This window comes from Gymnodraco acuticeps, unplaced genomic scaffold (genome assembly GCF_902827175.1).
Source record: "Gymnodraco acuticeps unplaced genomic scaffold, fGymAcu1.1, whole genome shotgun sequence".
Classification (NCBI taxonomy): domain Eukaryota; kingdom Metazoa; phylum Chordata; class Actinopteri; order Perciformes; family Bathydraconidae; genus Gymnodraco; species Gymnodraco acuticeps.
In genome coordinates this window covers 1-15950 of record NW_022991725.1, presented here as the reverse complement: position 1 = coordinate 15950, position 15950 = coordinate 1, and the positions used below count along the sequence as shown (strand labels likewise).

At 44.2% G+C, this 15950-nt stretch overlaps 1 protein-coding gene across 4 annotated transcripts; it reads right to left on the bottom strand.

The window, feature by feature from the left end:
• Positions 1-2350: 2350 nt before the first annotated feature.
• Positions 2351-15322, bottom strand: LOC117534807 (sodium-dependent multivitamin transporter-like; the record flags this gene model as incomplete). 4 transcript variants are annotated; one of them, XM_034199034.1, is given in 6 exon segments in its annotated part: positions 2351-3555; positions 10187-10308; positions 11664-11770; positions 14113-14273; positions 15092-15178; positions 15252-15322. In XM_034199034.1, coding segments are annotated over 6 exon segments (632 nt in total), but the record flags the coding sequence as incomplete, so codon positions are not given.
• Positions 15323-15950: the final 628 nt, after the last annotated feature.

Genomic DNA, 15950 nt, shown 5'->3' with positions numbered 1-15950 from the left:
CTCCCCCTCCTCCTCTCCTCTCCTCCCCCCTCCTCCTCTCCTCTCCTCCTCCTCCTCCTCCTCCTCCTCCTCCTCTCCTCCTCCTCCTCTCCTCCCCCTACTCCCCTCCTCCTCTCCTCTCCTCTCCTCCTCCTCTCCTCCTCTCCTCCTCCCCTCCTCCTCCTCCTCTCCTCCTCCTCCTACTCCCCTCCTCCTACTTCTCTCCTACTTCTCTCCTGCTCCTCCCCTCCTCCTCCTCCCCTCCTTTCCTCCTCTCCTGCAGGGTGGCTGGCGTCTCCCTTAGGGATAAGGTGAGAAGTTCGGTCATCAGGGAGGGACTCGGAGTTGAGCCGCTCCTCCTTCGCGTCGAAAGGAGCCAGTTGAGGTGGTTCGGGCACCTAGTTAGGATGCCACCTGGGCGCCTCCCTATGGAGGTGTTCCAGGCACGTCCAGCTGGGAGGAGACCAAGGGGTAGACCTAGGACCAGGTGGAGGGATTATATCTCTTCGCTGGCCTGGGAGCGCCTTGGGATCCCCCAGTCAGAGCTGGTTGATGTCGCCAGGGAAAATAAAGTTTGGGGCTCTCTGCTGGAACTGCTACCCCCGCGACCCGACCACGGATAAGCGGAGAAGATGGATGGATGGACACTCTAGAAAACTGGTTACCTCTAATTAGAAACAAAGAACTCGTATAAGGAGAATTAATAAAAAGACACAGGCCTACTTCAAAATGAATCAGCACTTGGGGAGTCCTCTGCACATTTGAAGAAAATGAATATAATTCAAATGGACCCACTTTGAAATAAATAAAACATATAGCTGCACCCTGAAGTAACGTGTTATAGCAGAACGTTTAATACAGCGTATTTCTGGTATATTCATTTTATTATGTCACCTGTGTTTTTATATATTCATGTGTGTACTTAATTACTTTGTATTAAATAGTAGCAGTCTGTATAACAAGAAGCTGGAAATATGAGAAGTGAAACATTTCTATTAGGAGTAGTGGAGATGTGAGAGATGAGATGTCCTTATTTGGACACAGCTCAAGCCTCTGGAATGCTGCATGGTAAGATGTGTGTGTGTTCATTGCAGCGGCTATATATGCTGTATAATTACTGCTCAACTATACCTGTGTTTGTGTTTTATTGATTTCTCTCCGTCTTATTCTTTCATGTTGTGAGTACTAAATTGCCACAACATTGTGAAGTAGTTGGCTTAAATGTGTTTAATGACTCTGTGTGAAGGAGGAGCAGTTTAGCATGACAGGAGACTAGAGAGGTGGGAGAGGAGACATCCTTATTTAAACACAGCATGTCAAGAATCTGGAACGATACATGTCTAAAATATGTGTGTGATATTAAAGTAACTCATATGTATTACTTGTATTGGCCAACTATAAACAGCTATGTCGTAAACATATCTTTAAGATACCTAAAGTATGTGAAACTGTGTGTGTATTGAACTGATGGGGGAGGGGGCCGGAGAGAAGGAAGTCTATGCAGAAATACCTCAAACTCAAGAGACTCTTATTTCAGGTTCATCTCGGCTGGCTCGCGCTGATTCGCTGCGACAGGCTATCGTTTGTATATCTCCCAATGGATGGGCCCTATGGGAGGAGCATCCGACACAACTCCTCCCCGTTGTTCTTACGTGTATCCTGTTGTGAGCTTTGTCCGGTCTCTTTTCCTCCTGCCGTCAAGACAGTAAGATCTCCCCGCACTGGGACCAGAGCAGGGGCGCCCCTTTAAACTTGTATTGTTGTTCTTTTACCATTAAACAGATTATTGTTTAACCTTTCTCCCGGTGCTTTGAATTCCTTCTTTTATAAATCTGACCAGCTCACCAAAGGACACGCGGAGCCGAGGTGGGTTTCAGACCACTCATTGCTCCAACAACCCTAAAAAGAGTTAACGGATTGAGTTATGATGAAGCTGCAGCACCTTAGACAACTCCTCTGCACAGATCCAACATCCGGTGAGCCAGCATCCTTTGCTGTGGAAGCAGATAACTCCAACCACGCGGAATGAAACCCTCTGTGTTCCTCCCATACTTTTCTTTGATGTATCCATAGTTCCCTCATCGAGCCGGGGGTCAGGTCATTCGCCTGGCGCGGGACCGTAGCAGGATGTGACGCATTTCAGTTGACCTAATTAAAACCGTTTATTTTATTGTCACAGTATCTCCTCAAAATACAAGATACGAAACATTTTCAACCGCGCAACAAAATATAAATATTTGTATTTGATTTCCTTCTTATTTTTGTCTGAGCTCAAGGAGCCAGAGCAGAGGGCTTGAGAGCCGCAGGTTGCAGACCCCTGCCCGAGTCGCACAGAAGTGGACGACAGCACGACATGGATGAAAAATGCGTCTCAGTGTTTCATTATTTATTTATTACACAACGCAGTTTACTGTTGGTTGGTTTCATTTACTGTAAACAAAGCATCTTCAACAGACAATAATCAATCTCTACGAATCACAAAAGAAGTGAAATTAACCGGATAATGGGATTGGAAACAATTCTAATCAACAAGGCGTCAACAAATATCTACAAACTCAAAATAGAGGTTTTTCCAGTGTTTTTTAAGCTGCAAAACAGAAAGATTCACTCGTTCATTCTAAGAAACGATTAGAAAATGATTGAAAAAGAGGCACTGTCGTCTGAGTCACGGAATACAACATTTAAAGTTCACAGGAAATCGCAAGAAATCGAGTAAAAACAGTGACGTGTTTTCTCCACATGAACTGTAATCAAATACAAACAAGATCTCAGACACTTTAAAAAAGACAGAGAATCAACCGTTAAAGAATATTTGCTCGAAGGTCCTTCTGGATTATTTTTGATTGAGCGTTCGTTGCTCTGGTTTTAGTGCATGCCTTGAGAGAAAATAGGGAGTGCACACACTCAAAAAATAGCAATACATTATCAAATGTAATTAATTTAGGGCTCAGGATATTGGCCGGATGTTTGAACGCTATCATTTATGTTTTCTTCCAAATAAGTTTTAATTTGCACAATTATTTTAACAAATGCGGTGCAAGTTTTGCGACAGGCAGAACCTCGGTCTCTTTGAAAAGCGTTAGAACAAACATTTCTGTGATCGCCCCTAAAGTCCCTAAAACTCTACAATGAAGACGATTGGAAACGACGTCACATTCTGCCTCAAACACAAGACCCACAGGAAGAGAGAAGGTTCACGAGGTGATATAAGGACACTCAGTGGACCGGATGGTTTGGATATGGTCATGAGGAACAGTTGGTTTACCGCCTGTTGGACTGCAGGGAGCTCCTTGCTTCGGGATAACCGTCAGAGGGCTCAAAGCAGGGAAGAGTCAGCAGGAACACACGATGCAGTCTCTAAATCACGAGACGGCCTCCAGTAGCAGTCGTCACTGTGCAGTCGAAAAGGTGCCGACTTGTCCAGAGGATTGAGAGATGATCTGTATTCAAGTCTCTTCAGTGCTTTGTGTCTCTGGATAGTTAACGGTTATTTCACACGTTCGTCTCGTCCTCCACCAGCAGAGTCTGAGCCTCCGGAGATTCTCTGTCCTCCGACTCCTTCTGAGGCGCCGAGAGCTGCAAGGATGAAAGGAAACATTTCATACAATTGGAAAATGAATCACTCCAAGGCTCTTGAAGAAGAAAGGCGGAAGGAAGATCAGAATCAATTGGAAAAAGATGTAACACTGAGGTAAATAAACGTTACGTCAATAAACTGAATTTAAAATGCACACGTTTCACTATTAAACAAAAACATGTTATTCAAAGATTATTTAAAGAACGACCTCTGAAGTCCCACCGGAAGGAACCAATAAGACTCTGAATAGATCGTCAGAACAAAAGGAAATATGTACGTGTGTTTAATGAACTACAAGAACACTGAGGAAATTAAACCTTAAATCAAAACAATAATTAAAAACTAGTGCTGTCAAAATTATCGCGTTAACGGCGGTAATTAATTATTTGAATTAATTGCGTTAAAATATTTAACGCATTTAACGCATGTGCAGAATGGCCCGCCCCATACGTGCCACCAGTGGCAGCGCCAGGGTATGGCTGGGGTAGGCTACACTCATACCAAGAAATGGCTTAGCAGCCTCACCATGAAAAATGATGTTAAAGGAAGCAAAATAAAGTCTGCCAACTCGCGCGGAGTAAATTGCACAGACAGCAGATAGTAAGATTGATTTCAGTAGCCACGGTTTTGAAAACTTTTGTCACGTAGTGATCGTCTTCTCAACAGTGGCGTTTTCTCCCGGAGGCCAAGGGAAGCCAGGCTTCCCCTGTTTTTTCGGATTGTAGTTATAACTTAAATAAATAAATAAAAACACTTTGTTTTGTTTCTGTAATTCTACTTTCCTGTGTGTTCCTGCCGGACCGTCTCTCCGTCTCTCCCCCATTCTCATTGAGTATTTTACAAAGAGTGAAACAGCGCCCCTCTAGATGTCATGGTGAAACAGTAGATTGCATTCACTGTTGCGAGAGGAGGCCAGCAGAATCTAGCTTCCCTTGGTGAAAAAAAAATTGAGGGATTAACCAATCAGATGAGGCCCACGTGATGCCCCTGCCAACCTGTGATTGGTCAGGGCCATGCCAGGGGAAGCCAGCCGCCTCTAGCTTCCCTTCAGGGGCGGCTGGCGGCTGGCGATTTGATTGGACACTGCCATCCAATCACATCAACATCAATTTGAATACTGTAACTGTCATCACCGCCGTTAGAAATGATCAAGCAAATGAAGCATTATGGAGGGAGGAGATTTGGCGTACTTAATTAAGCATAACTTCACTAAACTTCCGCTACAGCAGCAACTAAAAATTAAAGCAGATGGCAGGACAACGCCCACACTCGAGCTGTGTACACAGAGGAATAAGGGATCTAATCGGACGTTCAATGAGGACAATTATGTCCGCACGGAGTGGCTAACTGGAAGCGCTAAACTTCAGCGTCTATTTTGCTGGCCATGTCTTCTTTTTGACAAGGGTTCGTGCTCCCTGAACAATCCTTGGGCAACTTCAGGATTCATCGACCTTGCCAACCTGTCACGGGCAATTGAGAGGCACGGTAAATCTAAAAATCATATAGATTGTGCTGTGAAATTAAAGCTTTTTGGACGCGTCAGGATTGACGAGGCTCTAGATGTAGCAAGAACCATTAGCACAAAGAAGCACAACGAACAAGTAAAAAAGAACCGGGATATTCTGAGGAAACTCATCATTGCTGCCCTGTACCTTGCACGTCAAGAGCAAGCATTCAGGGGACACAATGAGGCCGCTGGCAGCTCTAACAGGGGCAATTTTGTAGAGCTGGTACGTGCATTTGCAGAGTTTGACACTGCACTCGCGGAGCACTTGGGATCGTCAACAGTCTTCAGTGGTATGTCAAACACCATACAAAATGACATAATTGAGAGCATAGCTCGTTGTATCCAGGATGAGACTGATAAAGAAATACACATTTCTCCTTTCATTGCTGTACAAGTGGATGACACATCAGACATCTCCAATAAGTGCCAACTCACTATCATAATCAGATATGTGAATGAAAAAGGCAGTGTGTGTGAACGTTTCCTCGGCTTTTTTGATGTCAGCTTAGAAAGAGATGCAAAAGCTGTAACATCAGTTGTCATGAGAGCCATCGGGAACTACAGCCCAACAAACAAACTGATTTGTCAGACTTATGACGGAGCAAGCTGCATGAGTGGACAGCACGGTGGCGTTCAGGCTTTAGTGAAAGCACACTGCCCCAATGCGCTATTCATCCACTGCTATGCTCACAAATTAAATTTGGTTTTAGCATAAGGCACAAACAACATCCAAGCAGCCAAACTGTTTTTTGCCAATCTCGATGCCTTCCACAATTTTTTCTCACGTTCATGTAAGAGATCAGCACTACTGTCTGAAGTTGATCGAGCTGTGCGTGTACCAGGGGGTTCTGCTGTGAGGTGGAATTTTAAAAGCCGCGCAGTACACGCCATCCATGAAGGACGCGGGTCGCTCTGTATCGCTTTTGACAGGATAATGACAGAGCCGGGATGGGACAAAGAGACCATTGCACAGAGTGCTTCCTTGAAGCAAAAACTTGAGGATTTTGACTTCACCTTCCTGCTCGGGGTCTTTCAGTCCATTTTCGGCCTCACAGAACCACTCTTCCAGGTTCTGCAAAGCAAGACGGCGGACATAAAAAAATGCCAGGATCGGATCATGAGCACTCTCAGCGCTCTCAAAGCCACAAGAACAGATGAGACATTCAGTCGCATTTACGATGACACGGTCAAAGCAGTCGGCGATCCTGTGCCCCGACGTAAACGACGTCGCCGCGGCTGGGACGACCTGGAGCAAGGGTTTAACCAGCACCAAGAAGGAGACGAGGAAACGGTTGTGTCTTTCCGGCGTCTTTACTTCCAGATTGTTGACGGCATAGTGTTGCACATGACCCAAAGATTTGCAGATATGGAGCACCTGCACTTTTTTCGGATACTGGAACACACATCATTCACATCGTTCTGCAACCCTGATGCATTTCCCAGCAGTGAGCTGGCTCAGCTGATCAACACGTATCCATTCTTTGATGAGCAGAAGTTAAGGAATGAGCTGCACACGCTGTACAACAACAGGTTGTTTCACAAGCCACCAGGAGAGCTGATACAGCTTCTTATTGAGGATGACCTACAGGGCACACTCTCCGAGGTCTACAAGCTGCTCCAGCTCATGCTCACGATACCAGCCACCAGCACATCAGCAGAGCGCTCCTTTTCCTGTCTAAAAAGGATCAAAACGTATCTGAGGAACACGTGTGGACAGGACAGACTTGTCAACCTAGCCACAATATCCATTGACTCTGTTGTTGTGGAGGACCTAAAGGCCGCTGGGAAGTTCTATGACATTGTTATTGACCACTTCGCTACCATGAAAGACAGGAGAATGGCCTTCCTCTTCAAATAGGGTGAGTGAAATGCACACCCCTTTCTCTCTGTGCATACCTGTTGCCTGAACTGCCCGTGTAGCTATGTGTGCAATTTCTGATGTGGTTCTGTTGGTTATTGTGCATTGCCTGGATTTAGCTGCAGGTGTTCAGTCTGAAGTAGTTGTTTTATTGCAGTTGTTTAATTAGCACAGGGTGCTGCTATCCGAAAATCAGCACCGCAGATAGCATGCCATATAGGGCCCGATCACCTGAATAGATGAGATTGTTTATATTTTTGTGTTACTTTTGGACTACGGTCTGAACTAATTACAGAGACGAGGACTGTTGCTGCACTTGCAGTGTGTGTTAGTGTAACAGATGTAAATATGCAGTGGGGTTTATTTAATTTAATTTTGTATAATCACACACATTCTGTGTTTTATATTATTGTATTCTGTGTTCTTCATTTTATTGAATGTTAAATACCTGGCAAGGTCGGAGAGCTGTGCTCAGGAGTTTATTGTTGTGAGGACTTTAATTTCCTTTCTTTGTGATTTTACTTTTTGTATATATTGTGTCCCTCACGTTTCCTCTTCCCTTTTTGTAAACGTTCCAAGCAATGAGAGGAGTCACTGAGGGAAATGTATGTAAAACTGATCATTTTATCTGTTATCAGATTCAGACATTAAACAGAGATCGTCTCAACTTTACGCTGACTCGGCGGGTCTCGTCCATTATCAACACAACGCATACTGATACTTTGATGTGAACGTAAAACTTTAAAGGTCTCCTGATTTAGTTTGTGAATGAATGCTTCTTATTTATTAATTACCGAATCTGCACTGCGCATTGAGCGGCTGGTATTGCATTGGTGGGGGGAGGTTGGCATAAATTAATAAGAAAATGCTTAAATTAATAAGAAAATGCTTAAATTAATAAGAAAATGCTTAAATTAATAAGACGAGAGAGTTTCAGCTGGAGAGTGCATGCGGACCTGTCGCTTAGATAACAGGCGTGTACAAGTCCTGCATCTGTATGATACAAATGTGTGTAAAATGTTACCCGGGCGCTGTAATCACTCATCTGGTTACGTTATTGACCACCCCCCCCCCCCCCCCCCGACCCAAAAACATTGGCTTCCCCTACATTTTTCCCCACCCCACGCTACTGCTTCTCAATAGAACATCTTTGATAACGGCGTGGTGTTGTTGCAGGAAGTCCCGACGGAGAATACTTTTGCTGTAGTACAGGGGTGCACATAACTGGTACGCAGGTTATGTGCGTAATCTGAAATGCGTACCGTCACTTGTGTCACAAAGCGCATTTGCGTACCGACGTACTTGTGAAGCTTTTCCAGAAGGCGGTTAGATCACCGGACGACAGAGTCGGTCTCCGTGTGCACAGACAGGGCTGCTGTTAACGTCGGTCTGTACAACGGAATTGTGCCAAAACTACGCCAACCGGCTGCGGAGGGAGACTCCCCCCCTTCACTGGAGAACTGCGCTAAAACAGCTGATCACAACGTTCACTCTGTGGTCACGAATACTCCACTAGCCGCCCCCCCCCCGTCGACTTTCCTGAAGTACTCCCCCGTTGATAGAAATCAACACGTAATGAATTAAGACCCCACGGTTTGATGATTGATAGGTGTGTGGGCTGTCTTTCATTTTGACACGCAGAAAAATGTTATAATAAACATAGATACTGTATGTTAAATGGATATATCCACCTTCTTTCATTTATCTTTCCATTCCCAACAATATACATAAATAAATGGCATATTTTGGACATAGTTCGAATGGTGGTTAATCATGATTAATTAATTTTTAAGCTGTGATTAATCTGATTAAAAACTGTAATCGTTTGACAGCCTATTAAAAACCTTTCTGAAAATTCACGTTCGAGTTTAAGAATTGTTTTGTTTAAACATTATTTAAGAACAACCTTTGTGGTCTCAACCGTGAGTGAGATCGTCCTTCATAACAAATATCAAATCATTGATCATAAATATAAACAAATATAAGAAATACAGAAATAAAACCGGTTGCAGAACTAACGTATACATTTCATTTCTAACAAGACATTGATTTTAAAGTGGACCTATCATGCTATATTTGAATAATATAGTGTAGGGCCAAACCTATAAGGCATATTTATACTTTTTATTTTTCAAAATACCAAACAGATCATGCATTTTAGCCATTCCTCATTTCCGTGGCTGTCTCCTCCTGATTGGTGGAGTTGGCCCAATAGCCGTAGCACCACTTCTGTGACGTCAGAGATATTTCAAATCTGGATCAGTCTGTATCAGATCCGCTGCAGCCCCTTTCTAAGAGATGTGGGTTTGAAGGGAAATAGAGAGGGTTGTGTTTTCTGACACTTGGTGAGTTCCCTGGAACACCGGGGACATATTCATGTTTAAAAGACGTACAAAAGTGCATTTTGCATGATAGGTCCCCTTTAAATTAGTTGTACACAAATGTCAAACTGGCATTTTGTCGGATTATTTTCAACAAATCACACAATTTCTTGACTTCCAGCTGCTTTTGGAGAAAATACACTTTAAAGCTCAAACTGTGAGTTGATCTGTGATTTCCCCCGACCTCGATAGAGGCGAAGTCCCGCCCTTCTACTTCCGACCCATGGGACCTTATGTATTGAAGTCAATGAAGAGAGAACGATTATCTCTCGATCCCGTTTGAATTGTGCCACGAATTACACACATGATGTTTGTCAAACTTAACAAATAATTTCCGTGTAAAAAAAGTCACAGTTTGTCGTAAAACTGTTGAAATAAAAGACTATGAAAAATACGCAACTAGAAAGACTACAAGTCCCAGAGTCCCGGTCCCGCATGCTGGCTCTTAGGAACCGACTAACTCCCCTTGGGTGTGTGCACAGCTCTCAACGTGCACAGACTTGGAGTGATTTTCACCTCGTTTAATACTTTCCGCCTCGTTCTGAGAGAAAGGAGTGAAATGTTTCAACGTGACGGCCGTCTGGGTGTGTGGAGCGAGACGGGAGATGTAGTTATTGAGCGGTTTCAGTGTTACTTCACAGTTTTACGACACAATTGTATTTTTTTGACTTTCAAAATCATCTTTTAAAATGACAAACATCATATGTGTAATTCGTGGCTCAATTCAAACGGGATGGAAAGATAATCTTTCTCTCTCCATTGACTTCAATACAGACTTGTTCTGAAAGAAGGTCCATGGAGCTGCCCGGAAAGGGAGGGGCTTGGCCTCTCTGTTAAAGCACCCTGCTCACCCTTTATTACATTTTGAATGAATCTTTATTTACCGAGTGTCCGAGCGGCGTGACGCAGCAGAGTTTCTTCTTCAGACGTTCAGGAAGGAAACACAACAGCTTCCCTAAACACGGATAAACGGTTCCTGGAGTCACGTCCTCCTCCTTCAGAGGGCCTGCACGCAGAGCACACATTTATCATTTAACATATTAGATAATACTGCATTGGTCCCAGAGCAGGGACGTGTGCAAAGTTACAGAAGCAACAAGCAGAGAGAGGTACAAATACATAATAAAGTACACATTATCAAGACAGCGTGGACAGAATGAACACATTCAAATGATTGCACATAATATTCATAATGCACAAATGAAGCTGCACATAAAACATGTTGTTGCACAGTCGCATTGACCCGGAGACACAGTTTGAGTTGTATGCACTGAAAGAGGAGACTCCTAGCTTTCTGATGATATCAGGATTGTTGTTGTTGTTCTCCAAATATTAAGAAAATATGTCACATTATATAACGACTGTCACGAGTCCTCACTTTGAGAAAAAGGCCTTCAAAGTTTCCTCTCTCTGGAATCCATCGATCTGATTGGTTGTTAGCAAATGATCAAAATACAACGGAGGGAAGATATTTCCGTTTTGATTACTGGTCTGGGGGAAGCTCGTGTGTGTGTGTGTGTGTGTGTGTGTGTGTGTGTGTGTGTGTGTGTGTGTGTGTGTGTGTGTGTGTGTGTGTGTGTGTGTGTGTGTGTGTGTGTGTGTGTGTATTGTGTTTGTTTCCCGGGGAAACCCCTCATGAGAAACCCCGGCTGTTGTTCTGCCTGCTGTGACGTTAAGTTACTCCGTTCTCCGCTTGTAATTATGCCGAAGCTTCAAAGCTGTATTTATCTTCTGAATTTGCCGAAACAAGTTTAATATTCTGAAAGCCAAGACTTTGTTTATTTGAAACCAGATAAAAACAAACTGTAACGGACCCTGCCGTGTTTTCTATGATTACTATACTCTTACATTCATCATGTCAGCGGAGGGAGGGGGGCGGAACAGCAGAGTGGAGGGAGGGGGGGCGGAACAGCAGAGTGGAAGGAGGGGGGGCGGAACAGCAGAGTGGAGGGAGGGGGGGCGGAACAGCAGAGTGGAGGGAGGGGGGGCGGAACAGCAGAGTGGAGGGAGGGGGGGCGGAACAGCAGAGTGGAGGGAGGGGGGGCGGCGCTGTGGAACAGCAGAGTGGAGGGAGAGCTGTCTTCGTCCCTTTAAAAGCTTCAAACATTTATTTATCGTGTGATTTTGGAAATAAAAGTTTCATATTCTGAAAGCCAAGACTTTGTTTATTAAAAATCAAACAAAACACCCGAACCCCGAAAAACTAGTTTTTTACCCAAATCCACGTTTATTTAGAAATGAGCCGTCGAGACTTCCGCCTGGTTTCCATAGAGCGGGTCAGATATCATCCACATTGCACACGTGGTAAAATCAGATCAGATGTTCTTGGGCAGATAAAGTGTGTGTCTGATATATCCTGACCTGAGAGGAAGCTGATGAAGAGTCCGACGAAGACGACGGTGAGGCAGCTGAAGGCGCTGTACCACATGTAGGACAACGAGTAAAACCTCTGCAGTCCAGAGGGACGGCTGCAAACAGAGAGTTTAAATACAGTTTGATAAAGAGGACACATGTTCAAAATAATTATAATAACTTTAATTGATAAAGCGCCTTTCATGAACCCAAGGTCGCTTAACAAGAAACATTTAAGGACAAGACGTAACACAGGGGGCAGAAGTGTTACATAGCAGGGGGGGTTCAGAGAAGGGGCGTTACGGCAGCAGGGAGGGAGTTCCAGAGGGGGGGGGGGGGGGGCAGCGACACTGAAGGCACGGCCCCCGAAGGTGCGGAGGCGTGAATGGAGAATGGAGAGCAGGCCGGAGTCTGAGGATCGAAGTAGGGCTGCACGGTATATCGTGTCGTGACGATAATCGCGATATGCAGGACGTACGATTCTTTTAATTCATTTAAAAACCTTTTTTTTTTTAGGACGTGCGATATTAAGTAGGCAAATTAACTCAAACACGCCATGTTACAATTATTTTGCTGCTTGCTACAAAAGGAAAACTTGCGCGGCTCTCATGTCACGGGTTCTTGAGTGAGTGACAGCAAACCACCAATCAAATCTCAAAAGCAAACGGACCCGGAGATCAAAGGCAGTTCGGCGCTGCTAACCGAGCTAGCTCAGCTCGTTGCTCTGATAACTTCAGATCCAGACGTCCGTGACTGAAATCCTTCATCCGGTTAAATATAGTTTAAAAAACACCAATGGTATAGCATTATACAGTTCAAGAAACAAAACGGTCTTTTCTTCAAATCCTGTATGTTTTCATATCGCAGGGGGAATAAAATCGCAATGTCAGTTTTTTCCAATATCGTGCAGCCCTAGATCGAAGGGTGCGGGACGTGGGGGTGTAAGGGTGGAGGAGATCTGTGAGGGACCGAGGGGAGAGGGCACGGAGGAGACTTGGAGGTGACGAGGAGGAGTTTGTAGGCGATGCGGGACTTGACCGGGAGCCAGTGGAGGTTGGAGGGAGTGGGGGTTATATGCTGCCAGCGCTCGGTGCGTGTGAGGACCCTGATGTACTGGAGCCGGTCCAGGGTTCTGCTGGGAACCCCGGGCAGGAGTCCGTTGCAGTAGTCCAGGCGGGAGCTAATGAAACAACGTATCAGCTTCTCAGCAACAGAGTCGGACAGTGATGGCCGGAGTCTGGATATATTTCTGAGGTGGAAGAAGGCTGATTTTGAAAGTGACTTGATGTGGTTCTGAAATGAAAGGGTTGAATCTGGCGGACCTGAGGGGACGGGGAGATGATGGAACCGTCGATGCTGAGGAGCAGATCTCCAACCTTCCCGAGCCGTGCCTTGGGGGCCACAGCCATGAGCTCAGTTTGATCCCTGTCTAGTTTGAGCAGCTCGGTGGTCCTCCAGGTTCTATTTATTAAGACCAAAACTCAACAACTTCCTCACTTGCAATAAATCAGCACTCATTCGAGGGTTATTGAGGAGAAACTCTCAACTAATGGTTTAGTACATGTAGAATAAGGCATTAATAAGTGTTTTATAACGACTAATAAAGAGCCAATATACTGCTAATAAGCACGTTAATGAACAACGAGCTGATGGTGAATTTGTGTACCTTAATATAAAGTGTTTCCTAATGTTTTACATCCTGGTGCTTTTTTAGTTATTTTCATCTTTTTAAAATATGTGTATTTGTTAGATTATAATCCTTAAACTCAACTTTTTGCTGTGATTTGTTTCAATAGTCACTTTATTTTTTCTGTTTTATTATTTTAATTTGTAAACGCCTGAATTTCCTCAAGGGGATAAATAAAGTTCCTCATCTTATTTTATCCTAAAAGATTAAAAAACTAAGAAGAAAACCCATAAATGACAGAATCCGTGACCGAGATGTTTTAGTTTCTCTTGATTTAAATGGAAATAACTTTCATAGTTGATTATAATTTAACAAATACATGATGATAACATGGATAAAAAGTCATATGTACAACAACACTGAAGCTGCTGAAGACTACAACTCCCATGATGCATCGTTGCTGCACCACCACACTAACGGCCCGTCCACACAGCGGCGTGCGTTGAAGCTTCCAACACGTCTGCCCATTCACTTTGAATGGGGTGACGCCACTTTTCGCCGAACTGCATTGTGGGAAGCAGAGCGGAGCTTTCCTGGCGTTTGGCTGCAAAAGTTGAGCAATGTTCAACTTTCGAAGCTTCTGAAGCTTTCGGTGGAAGCGTCAGCCAATCAAATCATATGCCAGTGCAAGCTCTAGCCAATCAAACCGCTGCTTGTGTGTCAGGGGCGGGAGATTCATGTGATTGGTTGTTGGTCGAGCTTCAGACACGCCCAGCTCCAAGCTTTTTTTGAAGCTGTAGTGTGGACGGGCCGTAACAGAAGCGCTGTTACCTCACAGTGATGTTCCACAGCGCCCCCTGCAGGTTAAACGTTGTGTTTGCAGCTCTGCAGCTCGGAGGCAGAGGCTTTGCTCCAGAGACTCGGGTCACGATGCTGCCGACGCCGACCCAGCAGACCAGAGCCAGAGCTGACCCCAGACCAGCCAGCGCCCCCTGGAGCACAGGAGAGCCAGACTTAAAGAGGCCACACACACACACACTCAACAAGCTTCAGGTTCAATACCCCACTTTAGCTTAATGACTGGAGAGAGGCGAGCTCTTCTTGGGAGGCCGTTGCATTTATTTAGCTGTTCTTTTGTTTCACAAAATACATCACAGACCTCTGTTTTTCACACACACACACACACACACACACACACACACACACACACACACACACACACACACACACACACACACACACACACACACACAACACACACACACACACACACACACACACACACACACACACACACACACACACACACACACACACACACACACACACACACACACACCACACACACACACACACACACACACACACACACACACACACACACACACACACACACACACACACACACACACACACACACACACACACACACACACACACACACACACACACACACACACACACACACACACACACACACACACACCACACACACACACACACACGGTAAATGGTATTGCATCTTAGCAGGAAAGGCGCTTCAATAATAATTACATATTCAAATTAATTAATCAATTAATTAACAAATAAATAGAAAAAAGAGAAATAATTAAATAATCAAGATAAGTAAAAAATGTATGATAAATAAATAATTTAAAAGATGAAGAAATGAATACATTCATAAATAAAAGATAATTAAAATAAATAAATAATTGAATTGATTTAAAATAAATAAATACAATTCAATGTAAACAGATGATTAATGTAATTTAAATAGATGATTAGATGAATAAGTGTCAGTGTGACTCACGGTGGAGTTGGCCCAGGGGAAGAACATCCCGAGACAAAACAGACCCAGAACCGGACCTCCAACCATCCCGAAGATCTTCAGAGCCACCTGCCGGCCGGACAGGAAGACGTGTAAACAAACAAATAAACAAAGTAAACATTCAGTTATCTATTGTGTTTACCTGCAGCACTGAGTCTCCCATCAGGTGAGTGAGGAAGGCCATGGCGAGACACAGCAGCCCGTAGAACACCGCTGAGAAGAGAGAGGGGCTCACTTTCATATTTATTCCAGATGTCTCAAAATAACTTGATTCTCCATTAACCTTAGACGAGATCTCCCTCGCTGTGAATAACATGCAACATAAAAAAGCTCCTGGCCCGGAAGGATTCCCAGTCGAAGGTTTTTAGAGATTTAAATCTGAACTGGCCATTAACACTAGAACCGCCAGAGGTCGCTGAATACCTAAAACCACCAACGGGTCAAATGTACCGGTTATTGATTTTCAAGGGACAATGTTCTTTGATTGATCATACAGAGCAGTGAGTGTTGATCGCACAGGGATGAAACTTATACCAATAGAATCTGTGGACTCTCAGCTTTTCATATGATATCGTTTGTGCAGATAGCATGAAGTATAAAATATCGCTAAGAGTGCTGATTTAAACGCTTGGTGTTAGACTTGTGTTTTGTTTAGGTACAAATCTCTCTATCTATAACTATCTGTAATGTTCTGTTCTATGGACATATCATTGTCTACACAAACAGACGACGCGGACTACTTCTCTCATTCAGAGTGTCCATCTTTATTCAAGTCACGTAACCTGCACATGCATTACGTCCTCAACGTGAGCTCAGTCATCCAAGATCTTGTATTCTCCAA